Source organism: Pelophylax lessonae (assembly GCF_965119305.1).
Source record: "Pelophylax lessonae genome assembly, chromosome: 4".
NCBI classification, from domain to species: Eukaryota; Metazoa; Chordata; class Amphibia; order Anura; family Ranidae; genus Pelophylax; species Pelophylax lessonae.
Window position 1 is genome coordinate 139,680,699 of NC_138771.1, and position 25,608 is coordinate 139,706,306.

Below are 25,608 nucleotides of genomic sequence, written 5' to 3' on the forward strand. Positions count from 1 at the left end.
AATGTCGCAGTCCCGCAGAAAAAAATCGCAGATCGCCGCCATTACGCGTTAAAAAAAAAAACACCAAAAATGACAGAAATCTTTCCCTTAGTTAGTAAACGCAATAACTTTTGCGCAAACCAATCAAAATACGCGTATTGTGATTTTTTTTTACCAAACATAGGTAGCAGAAAACAAAGTGGCCAAAAATTTAAAAAAAATTTGATTTTTACATTTTTTTGGGGGGAATTTCATATAAAAAAATGTGAAAAATATTGTTATTTTTTCAAAATAAACGCTCTTTTTTTGTTTATAGCGCAAAAAGTAAAAATCGCACAGGTGGTAAAATACCACCAAAAGAAAGCTCTGTTTGTGGGAAAAAAAGAACGTAAATTTAGTTTGGGTACGGCGTAGCACGACTGCGCAATTGTCAGTTAAAGTCGCACAGCGCCGAATCGCAAAAAGTGGCCTGGACGTAAGACAGCAAAATCCTCCGGTGGTAAAGTGGTTAATAATGAAAAGTCACCTCCATTCAGATTCACTCTGCACACAACAAACATCATTTTCTCAGAGCAGAAACAGGTAGCAATCTACTACATTTGTTGAAATCGATGCAATGTACATATATCACACAAAGGGGATTTTGTTTTTTCTCAAAAAAAGTGGAATTACTCTTCAAGCTTTAAAAATGATAGCTAGATGCCAATTAATTGCCATGCACAGCTGCTCCAGTGTTGGTAAATTCCTCTCTGTAGCTCTAACAATAGTATACATTGTCATCCACCCTGATAACAGTTCCATGCAATCTATATACAGTACTCGTGTATAATACACAGGAACAATCCCTAGCATCATCATAGTACTGGCACCGAGGCCAGGAACTGCCAGCGACTAACATGGCGGCTTAGTCCTTTCCGCTCGGAAGCGGAAGTAGTTTATTTTTAGGCCAGTTTCCGGTACCGAGGTGCCTCCGGTTGGCGCCGGTTGAAGGAAGGTGTGGAAGATGTTGTCTGTGGACTTTTTGGACGATGTGCGGCGGATGAACAAAAGACAGGTGAGAGAACCCGGATGTGTGTCACCCCCCCCCGGATATGGCTGGTAGTCCGGGGACACAGTGTGTATATTGTCTGCACAGGAAGTCCTCTGTGTGTGTGTGTGTGTGTGTGTGTGTGTGAGTGTGATGGGTGCCACATCCCATCCTGTATTAAAGAGAACACACCACCTTATCAGGGTTTTAGTAGATCTCAGACTGTTCAGAGGATGTCCATTAATCAGTATGCAGGGGTTAGTACCTCATTTCTTTGTGTGTCCCATTAGTCAACATTTCCCTTCACTTCCTCTCCTGGAGACACCACAGGAAGTGAGAGAAAATCTCCCCAAAGTGGGAGGAGTTCCCCTTTAGAACAGTTGTCACCTGAATGGATGTCCTCACTTGAAAGCAGAGATTAAATTCCATCTCCATGATAACTGGCCCTGTATAAGCCGGGACGCTGGCCGCCATCATAGGTGGGGGAGACATTCCCTGCCTGTATACATGTGGCTGCAGGGCTGGGAATGATTGGCTGATGGCTTTGACATCCCCCCTGGTGGGATTGTATCTGAACATGCCAGAGCTCAGCGCATCTTCCTGGTCCATGGAGTCCAATGGGGACTTCCTTGCAGCCAAAGTTCTCAGTCACTGCACACCTTCCATCTACAAGCTGCTGTTTGGGGAGTCTTCCCGATATGCACCCCTGAACCCTGAGATCCTGCATGTGACACAACATGCACCATCTATGTGACGGATCTCACCGATCGCATGGGATGTGGGGGGAGGGGAGGCACCTGCACCTATGAAAGGCCCGCCTCCTCCAATTACAGAATGCTCTCCGTTGATGGAAGCTATAGTACAGCAGCTATGAATGGAAGAGGGGTGAATGGATGAAAGGGGTTCACCTCTTTTAATCAGGGAAAGCTTTAGTGTATGGAAACTATAGTATAGCAGCTATGAATGGAGGAGGGGCAAATGGATGAAGGGGGTTCACCTCCTCCAATCACAGAATGCTTTTCATTAATGGAAACTATAGTACAGCCTCTATGAATGGAGGAAGGACAGATGAATGAATGGTCCACCTCCAATCACAGAATGCTTTCCATTGATAGAAACTATAGTACAGCACCTATGAATGGAGGAGGGGCAGATGAATGAAAGATCCACCTCCTCCAATTACAGAATGCTTTCCATGGAAACTATAGTACAGCTTCAATGAATGGAGGTCGGGCGGGTGAATGAAAGGCTCTCCTCCTCCAATTAGGGTCCTTTCACATGGACTTTATGCCCGGTGGACTCTGTTTTTGCTCAGAGGTGATTGATCCTCCGATCCCCACTGAGCAGACGGATGACAGCTCCATCTCTGCTCACTGTGCTGAGGCAGCCTCGCTCTCCTCTATGGGAGATCAGATGAAAATGGATTGCCTGCTGGTTTTCATCAGATCTGATTCTCCAGACAGATGGAAAATAGGGTTTCCATCTGTCTGGATTTCACGGACAGGATTGGAGAGCAGTGGTGTCAGCAGACATGTCACCTCTGACATCCGCTGCTCCATAGGGATGCATGGAACATCCGATCCGGTCCACCTGAAAAACTGACAGGCAGACCGGATCGGAAAGCCCGTGTGAAAGGGGCCTAATAGAATGCTTTCCATTGATGGAAGCTATAGTACAGCCTCTATGAATGGAGGAGAGGCAAATTAATAAAAGGCCTGCCTCCTTCAATCACAGAATGCTTTTTTTATTCATGGAACTGTTGTACAACCTCTATGAATGGAGGAGGGCGATGGAAAAGGGTGGTCATAGTCAGCACTTTTTGTGCCTGTTACGGGTGCAGCTATTCATATTGGAGCGGTATTAAGCTTTTCATTTTTAGAAATTTGCTGACTGGCTTTTTATGACTGAAATGACCTTATCAGTCTCTTCTGTCATAAATACTGTCCCCTGACTGTCAGCTGTCATATACAATGATACCCGCTCTGGGTAAGGGAGTGCCTTACTATACTAGACCATGGGACTGTGTGTTTCTGTTGATGCACACAGTGTAGGGAGACGAAACTATTGGCACTTTTCCACTGCAAGTATCTGCTCGGCTCCACTCGGCACTGCTTGGCCCAGCTCGGCTCAGTTTGCTTTTCCACTGCGTGGTACGAGTCGGCACCTTTCAGCACTGTATAGGCTCTACTCGGCTCGGTTTGCTTTCCACTGTTGTAGTACTTAGTACTAAGTGAGTGGGATTACAACGATTCTCTGACAAGTGGCTAGTAGTGACAAATAATCAATGCTGCATACCAAGGATTGTGGGATATGGTATCGGTACAGCCCGCTTGGAACCCCAACCGAGGTTTAAGTGAGCCGTACCAACACCGTACCATGTAGGGGAAAAGTGCCGCTGTACCAAACCGTTCTTACCCGTACCATGCAGTGGAAAAGCGCCAAACCAATCCGTACCATGTAGTGGAAAAGCGCCAAACCGATCCGTACCATGCAGTGGAAAAGCGCCTTATAGTCCCTGCATACAAGGTCAACTTCAAAGGACACTCAGAGAGAAAAAAGCCACCCTCAAAAGAAAATTTGGGGCAGCAGTTGTGGCACCAGCTTAACCTCCCTGGTGATCTGACTATGTCAGTATTTTTGAATGTCAAAGCGGTACATTGTTTTGCATGGAAATCTGTTGTTTAATATTTTAGGCCTGTAATTCTTAGGAATAACTCACTTAAATCTTTCCAAACCAGATTCTAGTAGAAATCCCGGGTATGATAAAGTTTGAAACACAAAATCATAAATTATAATATAATAATACATTTTATTCAATAATGTAATCAAACCAAAAACACTGAAATTTGTCCAAACAAGGGTGCGATATTACTTATCACTGTGATACTAGACACTGCATATTGGTTTAGTAAACATCCCGGGTATGAAAAATTTTGAAACATGGGACTGCACAAAGTCCGAGGTCACAATCGGGACAATAGAACCTTGTTTCCTTTTGGATTTTCCTTCCACTGTCCTCTCGCTTCGAGCAAAAAACCACGCACATCCTTGTAGGTGCTGACTTTTTCTCGGTTGGTGGGATGTTGTCCATGAAGTGATGACCAGGCAGGCGTTCCAGGTTGACAATGCCAACAGCACGACGTCCAGCACTATTCACAGCCATTGATGGTGTTTGGTGGTTCACAAAGATACATTCCGCAACTTTCCAAATGAAGTCAGAATGAATCACAGGCTTGTCACCTTTTTTTTTTTTTAGCAGAATGTAGGCATTCCACAAGCATTGCTCAAGAATATGTCTGAAGATCTTCTTGTAGTACTTATTTTGCTCTTTCCTCATTGCTTGGTCGGCTCTGTCGACACCTCCCATGGTCTTATTGTAGTCTATCACTACTTGTGGCTTTATAATTTCTTTCCCACCTTTCATTCATACCATAACAGTGGAGGTGTTATGCACTGTACTCATTAGGCCAGGGGTCTTCAAACTATGGCCCTCCAGTTGTTCGGGAACTACAATTCCCATCATGCCTAGTCATGTCTGTGAATTTAAAATTTTTACAATGCCTCATGGGATGTGTAGTTGTGCAACAGCTGGAGGGCTGTAGTTTGAGGATCCCTGCATTAGGCACACATCTTTCTTGTCATGCCATTGCAGTGCCATCATTTTGCCTTTCTGCCAGGCAACTATTTCTCCAGTCTTCAGCTTCTTATTGCCAAATGTTGGCGGCATGTCGCGCCGGTTAGCCCTAACGGTTCCATAGGCATCGGTTTTGTTTTGCAGAAGAAACTCATAAAGTTCAGGAGACGTATAAAAGTTGTCGGTTGTTACACAATAGCCCTGATTTAGCAATGGCTCAATAAATGAAAGAACAGAAGATGTTGCCATTCCATTGTTGCTGTATTTTAGATTGAATTTTGTTCCTTTTCCAGTGTATATCACTGAATTCCAAACGTAGCCAGTTGACGATTAGCATGTAGGATTTTACGCCAAATCGTTCCCTCTTTGATGCAATGTATTGTACCCAGCTGAGCCTTCCCTTGTAGGCCATTAGGCTCCATGTACACGGGACGCTGGAAATGGCCGTTTAGGAGCAGTTGGACGTTTTTTTCAGAAGCCCCTGAACCCATCTACATTTTATCTTATCTGTCCATGTACACCAGGTCGTTTACAGTCATTTGCAGGCAGTTGCGTTCAGGGACTGTTTTTAGAACGCAATTATTTGCGTTCGAACGTGTGTTTCCCGGAGTTTCAAACGCGTCCAAACGCGTCTAAACTCGTCCGAACGCGTCTGAACGCGATGACCCGCGTTTAGTGTTCGCGTTTTTCCATTTTAAAGGGGAATAATTTTTTTGACCTCTAGGAACGCTTCTAAACGCAAACGCTGCTAAACACCCGCTAAACGCGGGTACAAACGCGACTGAACGGACGTTTCAAACGTCCTAAAAATTCCAGCATTCAAAGGGACTTTTAACAACGTCCCGTGTACATGGAGCCTTAGACTTTTGATCTATGCTGATATCTCTTTGTGGCACATAGCTCAGTTGGAAATTCTTTAGAATCCTTTGAGATACTTCCCAAATTTTCTTTACTTTGGTGCAGGATGAGTAGTTTCATCAAATTCTTTGTTTGCAGGTGTAAATATTTCATGATCAGGGAAAATCTGTACTCTGACACGACTGTGCCAAAGAATGGAGTGGCAAGTAATCTATAAGTTGTCCAATACCACTTCTGCAGGGGTTTCCCCACCAATCCCTGAAGAATTATTAGGCCCAAAATTTTCCAAATGTCCTCTTTGGTCCAAGGTTCCCACTTTCTGCTTCTTGAAGACTTTAGATGCAGAGTAGCCAATTGTTGCTCTTTGTACCGGTTTGTCTCAGTAACTATTTTTTCAATAACCTCATCGGTCAGAAATAATTGTAGGTATGCCAAGGGGTTGTTGTGTTCAACGTCTACTTTCATAACAGGTGCTCCAGTAAATGGGAATATTGGGGGGGCTGCCTGATCCGTACCGCAGCCAATAGAGCACCAAGTTCGCTCATCACTGAGCTCAGTCGCAGAATCATCGCTGTTGTCACTTTCAGTGTCTGATGATTAATTTTCCCACCAATCACGATCGCTCAATTCTTCAAGTAATTCCAATTCACTATCGCTGTTTTCTAGTTGGTCTAAAACCGCTTTTGACCTAAAGGAACGCTTTTTGAATGCCATGGACGTTCTCAAGTTTCCAGGCAGAAAGAACAGTAAAAGGGCAGGCAGGGCACTGAACAAATCACTAGGGACAAAACAGAGGTGAAATGATTTCACACAGTAATGTAATCATGACAGATTACAATGAATTACAATGTGTATGTGTATTTTTGTTTATCTTTTTGAATTTCCCGTGGGGTTCCGCCCCCTCTCCGACGCGGTGCTTGCAGGGAAAGGAACCCGGAAGATGCCGGCATCGGCCGGAGGACAGCAGGGACAAGGTAAGTATAACTACAGGGTAACCCCGGGTGTGGTTACCCCGAGGTTTTTTATCTTTATGCAATAAGATAAAAAGTCTTCTGAGTGTAGCAGCTCCCCCCCAGAACCCCCTAATACTTACCTGTGCCCCCTCTGTGTCCTGCAATATCTTTGAGTCCCTCGGCCGTCCTGGGACTCTCTCCCCTAATTGGCTGAGATACAGCTGTGGCGCCATTGCCTCCCGCAGCTGTCAGTCAAAGTCAGTGAGCCAATCAGGAGAGATAGGGGTGGGGCCGAATGGCAGCTCTGTGTCTGAATGGACACACGGAGCTGCAGCTCGGGTGCCCCCAAAGCAAGCTGCTTGCTTTGGGGGCACTCAATAGGAGGGAGGAGCCAGGAGCACGCACGAGGGACCTGAGAAGAGGAGGATCCGGGCTGCTCTGTGCAAAACCAACTGCACAGCGAAGGTAAGTATAACATGTTTTGTTTTTGTTTTGTTTTTTTTTTTAACCACTTTACCACCGGAGGATTTTGCTGTCTTCCGTCCAGGCCACTTTTTGCGATTCGGCGCTGTGCTACTTTAACTGACAATTGCGCGGTCGTGCGACGCCGTACCCAAACGAAATTTACGTCCTTTTTTTCCCACAAACAGAGCTTTCTTTCCGTGGTATTTGATCACCTGTGCGATTTTTACTTTTTGCGCTATAAACAAAAAAAGAGCGTTTATTTTGAAAAAATAACAATATTTTTAACATTTTTTTTATATGAAATTCCCCCCAAAAAAATGTAAAAAACAATTTTTTTAAAAATTTTTGGCCAATTTGTTTTCTGCTACCTATGTTTGGTAAAAAAAAATCACAATAAGCGTATTTTGATTGGTTTGCGCAAAAGTTATTGCGTTTACTAACAGAGGGAAAGATTTCTGTCATTTTTGGTGTTTTTTTTTTAACGCGTAATGGCGGCGATCTGCGATTTTTTTTTTTTTTTTTTTTTTTTTTTTTTTTGCGGGACTGCGACATTGCGGCGGACAGATCGGACCCTTGACTGACATTTTTGACACTTTTGGGGGTACCAGTGACATTACTGCAGTAATCAGTGCTATATATATGCACTGTTACTGTAAAAATGACACTGGCAGGGAAGGGGTTAATTTTATTGGAGAGGGAGGGGTTAATGTATGCCTGGTGCTTACTGACGTGTGGGGGGGGAGGGGACTGAGTGAGTCATGGACAGATCGGATGTCCAGCTATGCTGAACAGTCCGATCTGTCACTCCCTGTCACTATGGAGATCCGCCCGCTTGTGTTTACACAGGCGGGCGGATCTCCACACTAGATCCCCGACGATCGGGGGAAGAGCGGCGGCGATCGCCGCTGCTCCACCCCTGGCCCGACTCCCGCTGTGACTGAAAACAGCGGGAGCGAGCCTCCGGCGGCGCGCAAGCGCCGCCCAGAAGGGGGAGTGTCTGACGACGTAGTACTACGTCGTCAGACGATAACGAGCCACTCTGCCGCAGTAATATTACTGTGGGCGGTGGTAAAGTGGTTAAATGAGACTTTACAATCACTTTAAAGAGGAAGTAAACCCTCCTCTGACACTTTTACCTATAGATAAGCCTATGATAAGGCTTAACTATAGGTACTGTAGATATCTCCTAAACATGTACCGTTTAGGAGATATTTACCTTACATGCAGCCAGTGACGTCACTGGCGCAGGCGCTCTGAAGGAACGGCCGCTGGTGCCGTTTCTTCAGAGACCCATGCCGTGACTGTCGGCTCCCACGCGCGTGCGCGGGAGTGACGTCACCGCGGCTCCGGCCAATCAGATGGCCGGATGCCGCGATCCCGGAAGACGGGCGACTGGACATGTCGCCCGTCATAGAGGGGAGCAGGCGGCACAGCGGGGGCTCGTTCTAAGGTAAGTATTTCATAATGAGCTAGTATGCGGTGCATACTAGCTCATTATGTGTTTCTCTTTCAGCTTCTAAAAAAAAAAAATTGAACTGAGTTTACAACCTCTTTAAACCCTTTGCTGTCAGAGCCATTTTTGTGTTGTTTGCACACATATTAAAATGCACATTTTAGACCTGAAGATTAGTTCAAACATTTATATAATTTTTAAAAATAAAATGGTGGGGAGTCACAAGATATTAATGCAGCAGTTTATCAAACCCATATTTGTAGTAAAAAATACACTAAAGTTAAATTTAGGGCTCACAAACACAATATATTACCCAGTTTTTGATAAAAATAAAACAAGATTATGTACCAAGTAAATAAATACCCAATATGTCAAGCGTCATAACACGACAAACTTAGGTTCATAGGTGACGCTTTAAAAGCCTTTACAGGTCATCAATTTATAGTTAACTGCAAATGGTGACCCTAAAATGATTGCTTTCACTCCAGCGTGCGTGGCAATACATAGGGGCTCGCCATATGTGCATTTATTGTATGTTTGTTTCCGCAAGGAGGGGTTGGAAGTTGGGGCGTGCTTTAGGTTTTCTTGGAGGGGTATTAAGTAGAGATTGACTGATTTATCGTGGGGCCGATATTCAACTTTTTTTGAAGTATCGCTCACAAACTTGCTGATATGACCAATATTGCTTCAAGTGGTTTTACTGGAGTGATGCATGCAGCTACAGGCATGACCCCGGTACTGTTTTTTTAGACCCAATGGTCGACTTTCTTGTAATAGCAGCTGATGCAAGCTAAGCAGCTGCTTGGCTGTTATAACAAGCAGCAGGAGGGGGCGTCCCTGTTCCCCTCTCCTGACGGTTTCCGCTGCTCTGCCCGCGTCTACCGTCCCAACGGCCAGAGACAAAGCCATAATCGGCTCTGATCGGGTCTCTGATGTAGTAATCCGGAAGCAATGTCATTACTGGAACCTTAAAGTCGCCAGATTTAAGTGGTTTGTAGTCCTATAGACCCAAGAGCCCTCCAGAAAAAGTACCTGTCACTGCCTGTTACTGTCACAAGGGATGTTTACATTCCTTGTGACAGCAATAAAAGTGTTAAAAAAAATGTAAAGGACTGTGTAAAAATAAAAACTTTAAATGTACAGAATATCAGCTATTGACCGGAAAATCGGCATCAGTCCTGAAAAAACAATATTGGTTAATCCCTAGTATTAAGTGCATTGGTGTAACCTTACTTTTTTCTTTTTACTTTATTGATAAGCCCCTCCCCCCCCATGTGATACTATTTTGCTTTGACCGGTTCTCTTTACTAAGACACTTGGTCTGTCAAGACTGGTACACGTGCCAAATATCATCTGGTTCAACAGAATGGGCCAACGTTCAGCCAATGTGTACAGCAGCCTGTCCGACAGAAGCCAGCCTAATGTCTGACTTTTGTCAAACGGCATGCTGGAAAACCAGCAGCCAATCAGAGCTCTTAGACAATGGCTGTTAGCGCTGTGTGTTTTGGCATGGGGACAATCCCCCTGTTGGAACACAATGGCTCAGCAAGGAGATCGCTATACTAACATCGCATAGGTTGAACGAGGGAAAAAAAAACCTATGTGTACTAGGCTTTAGATTCCTGGTTTCTCCCCTGCACCCCACTGAAGCTAGTGGAGCACAGATCATGCTCCATTAGCTTATTTTATGGCCACAGTGACCGGAGAAAGGGATACCTAAAACTGAAGTGATATCATCCTTGCCGCTTCCAGTTTCTTACTAGCTGGGGGAGATCAGGTAACGAACCCTGTGACACCCACTAAGCTCGTGTCCTGGGCCTTCAGGTGGGACAGTGGAGCCTCTGCAACATGGGGAGGGGGGGGGGTGGTCAGTGGAAGCAATCAGGGGTGTACAGCTACCAGGTCCCTTGCTTCTGAAAGCCAACAGTGACGTTTTATATGCACAACCACCAGTGGTATGTGTAAACCCCCTTCTAAGTACTTTGGTGCTAATGAAAGGCGAGTCCTAAGTGTTTTTAAACTTGGGGCTTGTTTACACTGGCGGCAGACTTTGAAAAGCAATCACAGTTAATCACTTTACAGGGGGCAATACTGGAGTGGCTGATGGGCATTCAGGAGGCGCTACTACCCCCTCCTGAATGGTTGTGGGTTTTTTTTTTTTTTAATCTGCTGAACAGTGTTTTTGAATGGGAATACTTTGCCATAACCACATGCCTAGCGTTTGGCTTTTGGTTGTGACGTTCCTCCATTCATTCAGAGGCTAACCTGTCCCTCTCCCTCCGCATTCCTCTTGCTATTTTCCTGTGGAAAGTGCTCTGAGCTGGTATAAGCTGCCATTATGAAGCAACATCTAGCTGTTGTGGGATTGGATGTGGCAGGAGGAGAAGGGGGGCAGGCTTGACCTCATAACTAGGCTTAGAAAACACCTAGTAGTATATGACAAGGTACTACATGTGCTTCGTCTCATAGGAGATAGACCAGTTAAGGCCTCGTGCACGCTGCTTTTAGGAACGTCAAGCTTTTTTTTTTTTTTTTGCAGCTTAAAAACACCCCTCCATTTTATTCTATAGCCTCATGCACACACAGGCTTGAGCTGTAAGCGGCATAGGCGTTTTTAAGCTGTAAAAAAAAAAAACCCAGGGCCATAGTGTTCTGGAGCAGCAACGTTAAGCTGTAAAAACGCCTGACTCTGCTTAAGGCTGCTAAACACTGCATTCAGCGTTAGGCCACGTCAGATTTTTTTAAGGTGTAGTAGTTGTAGATTTTAGGTTGGAACATAAAGGCTGCTAAACGTGGCTAAAACATGCATTAACACCAATACAAAATGCTAAAATGTAAAGCAAACCATTAACCGAAATGTGCCCTATTGTGGGGGAAAAAAAAAAAATCGTATTTGCTGTGTTGGAAAATGCGTGACCGCATGCCCCAGATGACTTGTGTATTGACATAGTCAATATTCTAGTTTCTCCTTGTACCTTCTGTTTGTAATCCTTTAAATAAACCTGTCGTGGTAGAACTATGGGGACTGTCACTGCTGACCTCCTTGTGAAAATTCTCGTTAGCTACCATAGTTGTTAGTTGATTCACTTGCTTTAATAAAGTACTGTAAGTTCAGGCGATGGTTGGCAAGGCCCTCCATTTGGATTTCGGAGCTGTCTTTATTGCCTGGAGAGGGAGTAGGGCTGATCACACTTTTTAGGTTTGCTCCGAAGCTGGAGTAGGGCAGAAAATAAAATGCAACTGAGTCTAGAACTGGAGCTGGAAATCTTCCACTGCTGTTTTCAGTTTATTCACATGATTGGCAAACATTTAAAATAACATATGTCAGTCTGTAATTGCTTTTGTGGTAGCAAAATCAATGGCCCAATATTTGAAAAAAATATTACTTTCTTGGACCTCTTTTGTCTATGCAATCTAGTGGACCTCTTTTTGATATACTTTCATGTGACTGTTAGGCCCCCTTAGATGGGTGAATCGATTGGGTCAGCCTTTTTCTTATCAGTAAGCCCCTACTAGTCTTCTGGAATATGGCTTATTTTTCTAATGGTTGTTTCCGTCATACCCAGAGAAATACTACTGCATCCTTACATTTCTCATGTTCCATTTTGAGTTTTTATCTTCAAAAAAATGTTATCCAAAAATGGTTGATCATATGTAACTATCATTCCCATTAAAATAAAGTGATTCTAAAGGTAAAAATTTATGCTTGTTATACAATGGTTTTGCTCTGGATTTGTCTCTGGACAATCAGAGCTGGCTGAGCCGGTGTAACGTTAAAAAACCATACCCCGTGAAGAAACCATACCCTCGTCACTTCCTGTGAGAAACAGCTGAGCAGCGACGGAGTGCGCATGCTCAGAGAGCCGGAAACATCATGGAAGAGCGGAGAAGATGACAAGTGCGCATGCTCAGAAGGTATGAAATAATTACGGTAGTGAAAGTAATGTTAAACTTGCGGCGGTTACATAAAACAGCGCGGCTGCACTATGAGACATCTCCGCTCCTATCCTTGTAACTTTCCTGATGTGGGCTAATAAATATGAAAGCGGCGGCGGGTGTATGAGATGTAAATGTCGGCTCCGTGATCCGCTTTTATATTTATTACCCCAGATCAGGGAAGTGACAGGGAGAGGAGCGGAGATCACTCATAGTGCAGAGGAGCTGTTTTAATGTAACGGCGGCAAGTATAACGTTAAACACACTGCCGTGAGAAATCCATACCCTCCGGAAGTGACGAGGGTATGGTTTTCTCACGGGTATGGTTTTTTCACGGAACACCGGGGAATGAAAGAATCCCTGATATGGTGGCTTCGTTCTTCGGCGCTTCGGCTGGGCAAATCCTTCCTACCCTTGTATTGGACAGTGGTCACCACAGATAACAGCCTGTTAGGCTGGGGAGGCGTCCTCTGCAAAATTTCTGCTCTGGGGGTCTGGACACTGGAAGAGTCCAGACTACCGATCAATGTCTTGGTACTCCAAGCAATCAGACTGTGCCTGGAACATTGGACAGGTCATCAGACTGACACATCTGTTAGGTCAGTCACACCAAGGTATCACATGTAAGAGGAAGGGAGTCCCTTATGGTGCTAAAATCAGTTTATTGGGGAACAAAAACCAATAACTAGATCACACCCGTTGCACATAGCACTTTTCGCACTCTGGTTGCACTTTTTTTCACAGTAGCATATATATATGGGTATATTGTAGTACTGTTATGTATGTATATAGGTACATGTGTATATATACTACAAATGAGATTTTTTATTTATAATTTTTATTTATATTTTTATCTTAAATTTCACCATCACCTTGTCTCATAAAGGCCAACTTTACACACTACAATAGAGATTGACCACTACTAGATAACCCACCCTATTTATCTGTCCAACACCCTATATTTGGCGGCGCCAATCACTTCCTTTTTTTACAAAAACCAATAACTACTCCCATAGAACGAAATAACATTATATCTCTGAGATCGTATCCCAAGTGGGCATCATGACATTGCCACTATAGCTCCGCCCTACATGTCTTGCCCAAATGGACGTCACCAATGGGGCAATGAAGATCTGAGTATGTATGCATATATTTGTCCAAGCTGCAGTATGTAACTATGCAAAAAAAAAAAAACTTACTTGGAGTCCAGCTTCAGTTATTTCTGAGCCAGTAAGCCAAAACAGGTAAACATATCAGAAAAGTCACCTTTATTACCTGCATACTCGATCCAGCTCAAGGACTTAAAGCAACGATGCAAGTGGTCAGCATGACAGCCAGATAAACAACAATTTCAGAGATAAGAGGTCCGCAGTGACAGTTGGTTCATCTTAATGCTGATTTCTGTCATTATTTTTATTCAACTTTACTTTACCAAATAGAACTATTTTGAACAGTGACATTATAAGACAGTAAAAAGCATTGTGTCCTTTTCTTTTCAGCTGTACTATCAAGTGTTAAACTTTGGTATGATTGTTTCCTCTGCACTGATGATCTGGAAAGGTCTCATGGTGGTCACTGGCAGCGAGAGTCCTATAGTTGTTGTTCTGAGGTATGTATAAGTATACTTTTTATATACTTGGGGTGTTATTTTGTTACTGTGTGTTTCAGTTTAAGATCTTCGTAAGGATTTTAGAGTGCAACAATGCTAGTCCCCTATATTTGCCACCTTAGAAAAAAAAAAGGATGTTGAGAAACATGTCTAGAGTTGTAAAAAGATAAATTTTCTGTTAAAGTGGTTGTAAACCCTTAGACTCGATTCACACTAGCGCGACTTGTCAGCCTAACAAGTCGCGCTCCCTCGCGGTCCCTTGACTGCTACAGGACCCGGTCTAATAGGAGCGACACAAGTCGCTCCGACTTAGAAAAAGGGTCCTGTACTACTTCGGGGCGACCTCGGAGCGACTTGCATAGACTTCTATTATGTGAAGTCCATGCAAGTCGCTCCGAAGTCGTGGTGCATGGGAATGCACAAGTCGCCCCTGAAGTAGTACAGAGTCGTGCCACCCCAGTGTGAACCGAGCCTTACATATACCCAGTGAATTACCTGGCCTCAGGTGATACACTGAGAATAAACAACTATCGATCTGCAGCCCACTCTTCTCTACATCTGTTCAAAGTGCTGAATTATAAAGCTTGTTTGGGAGTTCAGAAAAAAGGGGGCACAGAGCTAAAGTTACACTCTGCAGAGCTCAGTGAGAAGAGCTCTGAGAGCTGATTGAAGGTAAGGGACTCCCCTCCGTCCACACAGCACATAGAAACAGAGCTGAGGCTGTCAATCAGCTGGAGCTCCCTCCCCTGTCACCTTTTTTCTCTTGGTGTCAGGAACACTTGTCAGAAGTGATTCATGCTGATAGCAGAGGAACGAGGCAGCAGACAGAAATTGCACCAAGTGCTCTGGATTTCCGACAACTACACACTGCGTGGATTTCCAACAACTACACCCTATAAAGCAATATTGTTTGTTCATAGTTCATGCGTGAGGTTCACAACCGCTTTACAGTTTTATTTTTTTTTTTGTGTAGAATTAAATCCGAACACTATTAAAAATAAACTCCAGTCCCCTATGTAAAAATTAAGTCACTTGCTACAAAAACAGTTTTTGCTGACTTTTAATAAACAGCCACTCACCTGTCTCACGGTCCATCTCTGTGCTCGGCCCAGCTGTATTCACCCTGTGTTCTCTCTTCCTGGCGCCAGCATCTTTACTACGGGCACCCGGCTGTGACAGCTTGTGGCTTCACAGCCGGGTGCCCGCTACGCATGTGCGAGTGGCGCTGCACACTGTGAATGGTCCCGCAATCTTCCAGTCACGTGTTCCAGAAGATTGCGAGGGGCAAGAGAACTTCCCCTTTAGATCGCCTTTGGCGATCAAAGCAGTAGTGGAAGTGGGTACCTGTCAAAATCGGGTACAACCCCCCCAAAATCTAAATTTCATAAACAGGAGCAGGGTAGAAGACCTTAAAGCGGAACTTCCACTTTTGGGTGGAGCTCCGCTTTACAAAGATTTTGTCTGCAAAACACATAACCTGAATAAACTGCAAACATTTCATATCTTGGCCAGAATAGTGCATTTCACCCAGAAGTATTTCTTAATTATTTTAATATTCTTCTTCGTCACTGCTGAGTATTGATTCCGTTACCCACTAGTGCTTAGCGCTGATGGGGTCAGTCATACAGGGAGAGTTTGGGTTTTGATTTTGCAGTCTTTTTGAATCTTGCCGATATGTTAAGGAGAAGTAAACTGGTGAAGTCTAGGCTTGTTTTACTACCTTACTTACCTTCTCCTTCTGTGCATAAAAGAAGCCTTTTATTATATACGTACTGTATGTAGACTGCTATTGCTGAACTCTTCCTTTGTTTCCTGACTGTCATCATGCTGATGATATGACTAATACTTTGAGTACTGACACTTCACAGGCATAAAGATAATGAATTTTGACACTTCCCCTGTTCTGAATTGTTAAGTGCCTGCTCTGGTTCAGAGACTGCATCAGTTGTGTTCGTGGATTGTGGAGCATAAACTGTATGTTGGTGTTTTGAATCCAGGGTAGGATACAATGCAGTATTAAGTCACTTTTTCAATATACTGTATGTAGCTCAGTGTGTTGACAAGCAAGTTTTATTTAAAGTACATTTGTCATCTTGTGCGAATCAAAGTGCCACCACAGTTGTGTAGCAGGCTTCCTCTCCAGCATTGTCGTACATTTATTTCCTTTGCCTCCTCTCTGGGCTGTCACAACCCTCCAGGTTATGTTGGTATGAAAAAGGAAGCATTTCTATAGAGCTAGGTCCTCCATACATCACCCAACATAGCTTCATTCTCCACCGTGCGCACACACCCCTGCATGTGATAGTAGCTGTTGTAAATACAGCAGGGAGGCACCGACCACTGTACAGATCACTGCATTATAAACGGGAGGTGAGTGCTGTAGGGCTGCAACTAACGATTATTTTAATAATCGATTAGTTGCCGATTATTTTTTCGATTAATCGATTAATCGGATAAAATAAAAAAAAACTCAATATGCCTTTTTTTTTTCATTTATTTAAAATAATAATGAGCAAACAGAGTGTTAGTGCCGGTTCACACTTGTGCGATGCTGGAAGGCTGCGTATTTCGCAGCCTGTTCCTGCATCGCATCTGCACAAGAGGCAGTTCACACTGCCATATGCGATATGCAGGGGTGTCAATTAAATGTTAACGACACCCCAGTTTGATCGCATATCGCACTGCGATCTGACAGTTCACACAGTATTGGATCGCACAACTGTGAACCACTGTGCGATCCGATCCTGATGCAGCTGAAAAAAGGGTCATGTGCGACTTTTGTGCGGGTGCAGTGCGAATCAGCGCACCCGCAGTAGTGTGAACCAGCACTTAGTGCCGGTTCACACTTGTGCGGTTTGCGAGATCGCATGTAATTCGGAGCGCACTGCTCCTAAATTACATGCGATCTCATGTGCGGATGCGAGTTCAGCCATACACTTTGTATGGCTGAATTCGCAGCGCATCCGCAGCAAACTCACACATGAGGCATTTTTTGAGCCGCATCAGGATCGGATCGCACAGTGGTTCACAGTTGTGTGATCCGATTCTGTGCAAACTGTCAGATCGCACTGCGATATGCGATCAAACTGGGTGTGTCGTTCATTTTTAATTGACACCCCCTGCGTATCGCATATGGCAGTGTGAACTGCCCCTTGTGTGGATGCGATGCGGGAACACGCTGCATATTCGCAGCCTTCTCGCATCGCACAAATGTGAACCGAGCCTTATACCAAAACTTTTTTTTTTTTTCTTAATTAAGCTGCTATATACTGTAAATAATATAATAAATGCTTATCTAGATAAAAGAGTTAATATTCCTTATAAGGTGCAATATTATAATAGAAAAATAAGTGAATAAAAACATCCATGTCAGCCATAGATATGAAATAGGCAGCATAGAAAGACCCCCTTTATGTGCTATATGGACGTTTTTAATCACTTATTTTTCTATTAGAATATTGCACTTTATAAGGAATATTAACTTTTATCTGGAGAAGCTTTTATTATATTTTTTGCATTGAATGGACAGTCACAGGACACTGTAGCTCTAATCTCGGCACTCACGTTAATTTCTGCTGCTTCTGTCCTCTTTTCTGCCTCACCTCGATATGACTCCCTCCCTCACTGACATCAGCAAGAGGGCGGAGAGGAAAGGCAGAGAGGAAAGGAGGGGGGAGGAGGGGGGAAGTCACGGAAGTGCAGAGCTGTGTGAGAGAGAGAGACAGTGAATGCAGCCGTCGGCTTCACAGAGCAGACAGCTCGCTGACAGTCGGGGAAAGTTCAGAATGCAGCACAACTAATCGACGGAGCAACTAATCGATAATGACAATCGTTGACAACGATTGTAATTATCGATTATTATCGATTTAGTCGATTAGTTGTTTCAGCCCTAGAGTGCTGAGAACCTTGCCCCATAGCAGTTAAGCTTTTTTTTGAACTCCCATGGCATAGAGGGATGTTTTGTGCCATACATCTGTGCTGGCACTGAAAAATAGCACATGACCAGTTGCCTTGAAATGTTATATTCTATAGCTCCTCTAAGCCTCGCATGTTGTAAAAGTTCCAAGTACAGATAGGCCTAAGGGAAAAATAATAGTTATCAATGCAGATAAACCCATTTGTTACAGAGTTCTCTCTAGTACACCTATTTAGACATGTTATCTACAGTATCTCAGCACTGTATGTATATAACCTTGATGAAAACCTTTACTAAATAATGGAAACAATCTATGCTTTTCTAAGCTACTGAAGAACCAGTACCTATGTTGAAAACGACTAAACTGAGCCTGTAAATGTCTGTTTTGAAAGTTTATGGCCGGTAATCATGGCTGCTATGGGACTGCAGCTTCTAGCTTCTCCTTAAATCAGAACTTCACCCAAAAGGGGAAATTACGCTCTTCCTCCTCCTCCCCACCCCATTTTTCTTTGGGGGAGGGGGAGCTTGGGAGCTGGTTTTCTCCTCTGCCCACAGACTTCTGGGACTCCTCCCAGGTCCCAGAAGGTTGCGGGACCATTCACAAAGCTCAGCATAGCTCTCGCGTGTGCAGTAGGCAGCCGGCTGTGAAACCTCAGAGTCACTGCTGGCTGCTCAATGGTAAGATGCCGGGACCTGAAGACTGGTGAAGAAACCGGTTCGGGTATGGACAGCTTTGGATCCTGGGACAGGTGAGTATCTTGTTTTTTTAAAGTTAGAAGCTACAGTTTTTGTTATTTTTAAAGAAATGATTTAAGCTCCTTATTAACCTCTTGCTACCCTAGTAATGCATATGTGTGGCAGCAAAGACTGTGGGGTTTAATGCCCACATGCTGCACATATGCATCCATTGGCAGCAGAGTTTCTCCACTGAGAGCGCACTTACCGCGTACTCCTAGCACAGCGACGAGCTGTCAAAGACCACTCCCAGTCTCTATTAATGTTCAGGAGCTAGTGGGACTGGCTGCCAATCATATGACCACTGTGAGAGACAATCTCAGTGTTTATGTGATCAGGCAGACTTTCTCGAACCAGACCTCTGCACTACCTACTACAAGCCTCTGCGCTGCCTGCGCGCTACCTACTACAGGACTCTACGCTGCCTGCACGCTACCTACTACAGACCTCTGCGCTGCCTGCACGCTACCTACTGCATGCAAAGGATTGTGGGATATGGTATAGGTACGGCCCTCTTGGAACCCCATCCGAGATGGTATTGTTTAAGCGAGCTGTACCACGTAATGGAAAAGCGCTGTTGTACCAAACCGTACCGAACCATTCTAACACGTACCATGCAGTGGAAAAGCGCCAAACCGAGCCATACCATGCAGAGGAAAAGCGCCTTTAGTGTCCCTCTTCCTGGATTTCGGAGTCCCGGAATGCCATGCCTCGTCACTTCTGGTGCAGGCGTGCCATCCCACAGCCGGATTCCTTGTCATTGCGCATGCCCAGAAGCTGTTCTCGTGCCTGCACTGGAAGTGACGAGGGACACCGGTACAGGCACATTGACTCCTGAGATTGATGACACTCATCTCCCAGGAGTCAATGCAAAGCAGGAAATGATGTTGGCGGCCACATAAGGAGGAAGTGGCAGGAAGGTAAGTTTAATTATCATTAAAAATAAGGTAAGTGAAAAAAAAAGAATTATCCAATTCGTTTTTAGAATGTTTTAATGTTATTGATGGTGTAAAGCTCAAAATTAGTGTGGAACTCCGCTTTAACTGCTGAGTGATTGTGGCCTTTCCTCCTATTACATATAGAAACTGTAAGCAAACGAGGTCCTTAAACTTGGAGCCTTTGGCATCTCTATGCTCTATCTTACTGTCAAATGCCATAGCTTTAGACTTCGAGCCTAAAGTGAACTGGATCTGAGTTTCAGTTCATGGCCCTATGAGCAGGAAATGGTATAATTAGTGACTGTTCTTCTCTAGGCCTTATAAATGTTAAATCGAGAAAAAATTTGGAGACGTTCTTTTGGCTTTATCTATGTACTTCTCAGTTTAATAGCCCTGCATTTATTATCTTTGCTTCATCAACTGGTAGCTAATCGGAATTATGCAAATTTTACAGATAATATTCATTCTGAGAGATCAGTCCGTTCGGTCCTCAAGCTTTCATTGCTAATCACCTTACCCTTTACTTATCACAATTGGCCATTACTTTCTTTCTATTTCCTGCAGCCCCGGTGCCTAGATCTATTTATTGTGATTGATAGCTTAATAAAGCAAATACTTGCGAAACCTGACATCTCAAATTAGTGAAGATTACCTTTTAAAGGTCAGTTAGACGTGTTGTCTGGTCTTCATATGATGTACCCTTCTGTTTGTGTAAATATCAGGAAGCATGTTTGTGAAGTGGCAGCATGCTCTGTCTATAAGAGCAATCAGGGAAGGTGGTTGTAAAATGCTAACAAAAGGTTTTATGTGTTTTTCCTAAAGCATGGATTGGAAAAGCAAATAGTTCGTTCTTCAAAGATAGGAACCTGCTTGCCTTTTGACACCACAGACAAACCGCAGGTGTTATTTGATGTAAATATACCTCTTATTACATAGAGACTATTGAGGGAATGTGCAGAATACACAGGACTTGGTTGAAAAGTTTTAGGCTCTGATGGAAAAAAAAATGCTCCTCATTCAGCGTGATTTCAAAGCTGCAGATCAGTATGATTTGCACCTCCGATTTCATTGTGACCTGCGACTTAATTTAACAGAAGTCTATGCAAGTATCAATGAAGTCGAAAAAAGTAGTGCAGGAACCTTTTTAAAAGTCCCTGCGACATGAGTCTCACTGATTTAAACGGTTCATTGATGGCAATGGGGTGCGACTTGTCATGCGATTTGAAACTGTCAAATTTCACTGGTGTGACCCAAGGGAACTTGGCAAGTAGGCTGTTCTAAACCTCTAGGAGAACTAACCACAGTTCTTCTGTGGCTTTAGATTGTCTTTTTGTGATTCCAGACAGACTTCATGATGTAAACCTCAGGGCTCTGCAGGGGCTATACTATCTCTTCCAGAACTCCTTGTTCTTTTACTGAAACTTTGTCCTCATGAAGAGGGAGCGATGTTTGCTGTGAAACACTATGGATTTTTAAAGAATTCCAGTTATGGACATTTTATACATAGTTATATTGCTCCAGAATGGATCAATGAAACTTGGCATATAGCATACCTGGAAGATGCCCCTGGAAGCTGGAGCTGAGCGGCTGGCCTGGTGCAATTTGAACATAGGTGGTTGGCTGCTCAGCGTGGCTGCCATTCAGAGAATGATTTGTATCTCCTTAATAAAAGCAAAGCGTTCTCGGATTGGACGAAGTGGGGAGCATGATGACACTGTGTGGCTGTGAGTGTGTGGCTTTCCCTGCTCAATCATTTGAATTCTGCAGAAGACAAAAGGTTGGATAACTCTTCCCAATCAGCGGCTGTAGCTGCTGATCAGTGTATTCTGATGGCAACAGGTGCAGTTGTCATAGTACAATATCCCAGCAGGGGGGATTCCTGCATCCACCTCGTTTGTTTGGGCGGAAGAATCTGTTAGGCCGGCCATACACCACAGGTTGCAGGAAAGAAATTTGCTCAATTCCTCCCGTTACCACAGACCGTGTTAATGCGGGAATCCCTCCTGCCAGGCTATTGTATTCTCCCAAAGGAGGGGGGGTCCTCCCCACTGGGAGAAGACAGTGATTATTTCTAGGTGCTATAGCAGCCACCAGCCGTAACCGCAGGCAGAACCTGGCATGCTGGTTGCACCCAAGTTGATCGATCAACTTGGTACATTCAGTCTGCCCATACTTGGTTCTGATCTCAGCCGGTTCCTGCCTTTGTCTCTGACCAGATTTTGGCTGATATAGCCTGTAGACCTCTTCCAGTTGCAAAGGGAAGTCAGCATGATGTGCCTTTAATCTGCTGCACTAAGATACCTTGAATGACCACTGCATTTTTGGTCCTTTAAAGTAGAAATCTGGCCTAAACCTGCTCCCTCCCCCATTCTAACCCTATACTAACTATCCTGTAAAAGAAAGATATGTATGCTTACCTAATCTAAGGAAGTTCCAGTCTGGTCACATGATCTCCCCAGAGGAGAGGAGCAGTGACAACGGTTGCGGTGCCTGGGTGGTGAGAGACCTTGTTTATACTGTAAGGAAGGATTCACACTGTCACAACCAAAAAAGTCATGCGACTTAGTGTGACTTTGAGGCAACCTAAGGGAATGCCTGACTAATCTTCCTGTAATGTCTGATCCAAATCGCATCAATTTGGATGAGGGATGCCTAGTGTTGCACTGATACCAGTTTTTACCAGTGAGTACAGTGCTAATACCGATACTTTTGTTTGTGGTGCGATTTGAGCCCATGAAAGATAAATGGGATCAAATCGCACTGCAAAGAATCGCATGCGATTTGAACAGGAATGTGGTGCGATTTATGTCCGATTTCCCTCCCTATTCCTGTGTGAACCCAGGCTGAAGTCACTATGTCAAGCTTGGGTTCACACAGGAGCGGTGCGGGAAACCGCATGCCATCCGGACAGGAATCGCGCCACATTCTGGTCAAATCACATGCTATTTTTTGCAGTGCAATTTGAATACATTCATTTTTGTATGGGCTCAAATCACACAGAGGTAACAGTTTTGGCATCAGGGCGATTAGTACTAGAAATTGTGCAAGTACTCAGAATAAGCACAACCCTATGGATGCTCTAACCAGCCTGGCCAGCACCACATACTTTGAGTGTAGGGCAAGGTAATTGGGGAGTAGTAGAGATCATATTTTGGGTGTAATTTTAGTTAATTACAGTAGTAGTCTGTGTACAGAAGTCTATGGTGCTTGGGTACCAGATTTATGCTTGAACCAGGAGCCAAAAGTTTTAGCTGCAGCTCTTTGGACAGCAGCCATGCATGCAGGAAAGCGTAATTTACAGCCTTAACCTGGCCATACACTGCGCCAATTTCAACCGATTCAGACTTTTGGAACTACCCTTGGTCTTTCTCTGTGGCTCGGGTCTTGCCCTTTCTTCAACGGAGGGTTGAACAGAAATTGGCTTTGAGTACCTTCAAGGGCCAGGTTTCCGCCTTGGTGGTCTTCTTTTAACGACCCCTCGCCACGCACCCACTGGTGCGTACCTTTATTCAGGGAGTTCGACATTTGGCTCTACCAGTGCAGTCTCCACTACCGCCTTGGGATCTTTGGTGCTTTCAGTCCTCCAGAAGCCTCCCTTTGAAAATATTCAGGTGATTGCACTGCCCCAGAAGGTGTTTTTTTTGGTGGCTATGCGCACAGGGCGTCGGAATTGGTGCACCCCTTACTTGGTGATCCACAAGGATCTTCGCCCATGTCCGTTGTTCCTTCTAAAAGTTGTCTCTGATTTCCATTTCAATTCGAATGTACCTGGCAGCTACGGAGTCTTTTAGTGAGTCGGACTCACTATTTGTGCTCACGGATGGGCCTCGAAAAAGTCTGTGACCATTTCTAGATGGATCAGACAGAGAAGTAGTCTTTCCTCTGGGAAGAGGTGCTCCAGGAATTGGGTTGATTGCACAGTCAATGGTACGATGTAGAGGTAGGACTTTTGCTTTCTGTTTGCAGAATACATCTGCAAAATGTGAGTATTCATGTGACAAGCTAAGATACCTGAGTTTAGTCTTTCGGGGGGTGATGGATGCAGTTCAATAGACAGGAAGACCCCCCATGGATGTTAATTCTCCATTTGGCTAGTCAAAAGATGGGTTGTGTTGTAGCAACCAGGGATAACCCAAAATCAGACAGGTAGGGAGATTCAATTATAGATATAGTTATCTTCTCCTTGTGCAGGGCACCGATTTGAAAGGTAATGGGTGTTGTCTCGAATTCCGCAATGCCTTTACCCAATGGCTGGCCACAAAGAGTAGTGACCCGCAGGGGTATGCGTTTGGAGACTAATTGAATGTTGTGCTTCTTAGCGAAACCATAATCCATGAATACTCCGGCAGCCCCAGAATCCACAAAGGCCTCACAGTGCACTAGGGCGATATTTCATGGATAATGGCAGGTATTAACTTTGATTTGGAGAAAGAATTTACAAGGTCTAACCCAGCTCCTTGGACACGAGTTAGATCCTTCCCTTTTACTGGACGGGAAGGACAAGAGGATAATATGTTTCCCTTTAAACCACAATATAAACATAGACCCAAGGAACATCTTCTCTGTTTTTCGGCTTCTGACAAATGAAAACGATTGACCTCCATGGTCTCTATAGAAGTGCAGGCTCAACAGAAGTCTCAGGTTTAGGCTCAGATGTTATTTGGAACCCGGGGAGCTAAACAGCACACTGGATGTGGCCCCTTATGACTCCTTTCCTTCTCCTGACTCCTTTAATGAAAGCGAACATCCAAGCTGGAACATAACTCAATAAAACTTTCAAGACCATCTGGGAGATCATTCTAAACCAGTTAATCTTTAATGCGATCTGCAAGTCCTTTGCGGAAGGTTGCACACAGGGCACTGGCATCCCAGTTAATCTCTGCAGCCAAAGTGCGAAACTCTATAGCATACTGTGCCACAGTTCTTGTGCCCTGCTGTAAGTCCAAAAGAGAGCATTCAGCGGCCGAGACCCTGCCCGCTTGATGAAAGACTGTCCGAATTGAGGGCAGGAACTTTTCAGCAGCTTGCAGCAATGGATCATTGTGTTCAAGGTATGGGGTGACCAATTTGATCGGGAAGAAAGTGACCGCACTCCGAGATGAAAATCAAACAGGAGTATATTTATTCCACATCAAAAATAGGCATCAAACTTCAAACTGTGAGACATAGGACAGCAGGTAGACGCGTTTCACGACTAAATGTCGCTTACTCATTACCAATTGAACTTGGTAATGAGTAAGAGACATTCTTAGTCGTGAAACGCGTCTACCTGCTGTCCTATGTCTCACAGTTTGAAGTTTGATGCCTATTTTTGATGTGGAATAAATATACTCCTGTTTGATTTTCATCTCGGAGTGCGGTCACTTTCTTCCCGATCAAATAGTTCTTGGATTACGGATCCAACCAGCACCTGACACCATCTCACCTGGAGCGGTCTCTTTTCAGTTTGGATTCAATATATCTCATGGGGTGACCAATGCCAAGGCCTTGCCCTTTAGTAAGGATATTACAAAGCTCACTTTCGTGGTAGAAGTACTAAATGCCTCAGGGTTGTTACGATAGTGTAACTGACACAGATTTAAAAAACCTCTGCAATCTTCAGTCTCACCCCCAAATTTCTCAGGTAAGGGGATTTTGAGAGGCACAGATGGCACCGCCGGGACAGGTACTGTAGTGGGTGGAGGGCTTGCCTGCAGCAAAGATTTAATCATACAGATGAGCTCGCCCAGATTAGAGTCCAGGGAAGACATATGCGCCTTATGGGTACCAAGCAAATGTCCTTGGCGGGTAATAGCCTTCACTAGCTCAGCAGGGTCCACTGTCATATTGGCCCGTTGATTATGTGATGCGCCTGTAATAGGCTGAGTTCAAAGTGGATCTTAAGCTGAGGATTAGGGGAAGACATGGTCAGGCAGGCCGGCTGAGATCTAGATGGGAGGTACAAAGTCGGGATCCGGGAGAGTAGGAGGGAGACAGGCAGAGGTCAACACACGAACAGGCAGCGAGGTACAAATCGGCAGAAGAATCATCAGGAAACAGGCAAGAGTCACGGTGTAAATCCAGCACATAACACAGAGGCAGCTCAGACAGGAACTAACCCAAATC

At 44.4% G+C, this 25,608-nt stretch overlaps 1 protein-coding gene across 1 annotated transcript in view; it reads left to right on the forward strand.

Moving 5' to 3' along the window:
* The first annotated feature begins 914 nt into the window (after positions 1-914).
* SEC11A (SEC11 homolog A, signal peptidase complex subunit) overlaps positions 915-25,608 on the forward strand; it is a 46,107-nt gene continuing 21,413 nt past the window's right edge. Inside the window, exons 1-2 of the mRNA XM_082255538.1 lie at positions 915-1,033; positions 13,805-13,914. Coding sequence (XP_082111664.1) covers positions 983-1,033; positions 13,805-13,914 — 161 coding nt within the window. The 5' untranslated portion in view covers positions 915-982. The remainder of the gene's footprint in view (positions 1,034-13,804; positions 13,915-25,608) is intronic.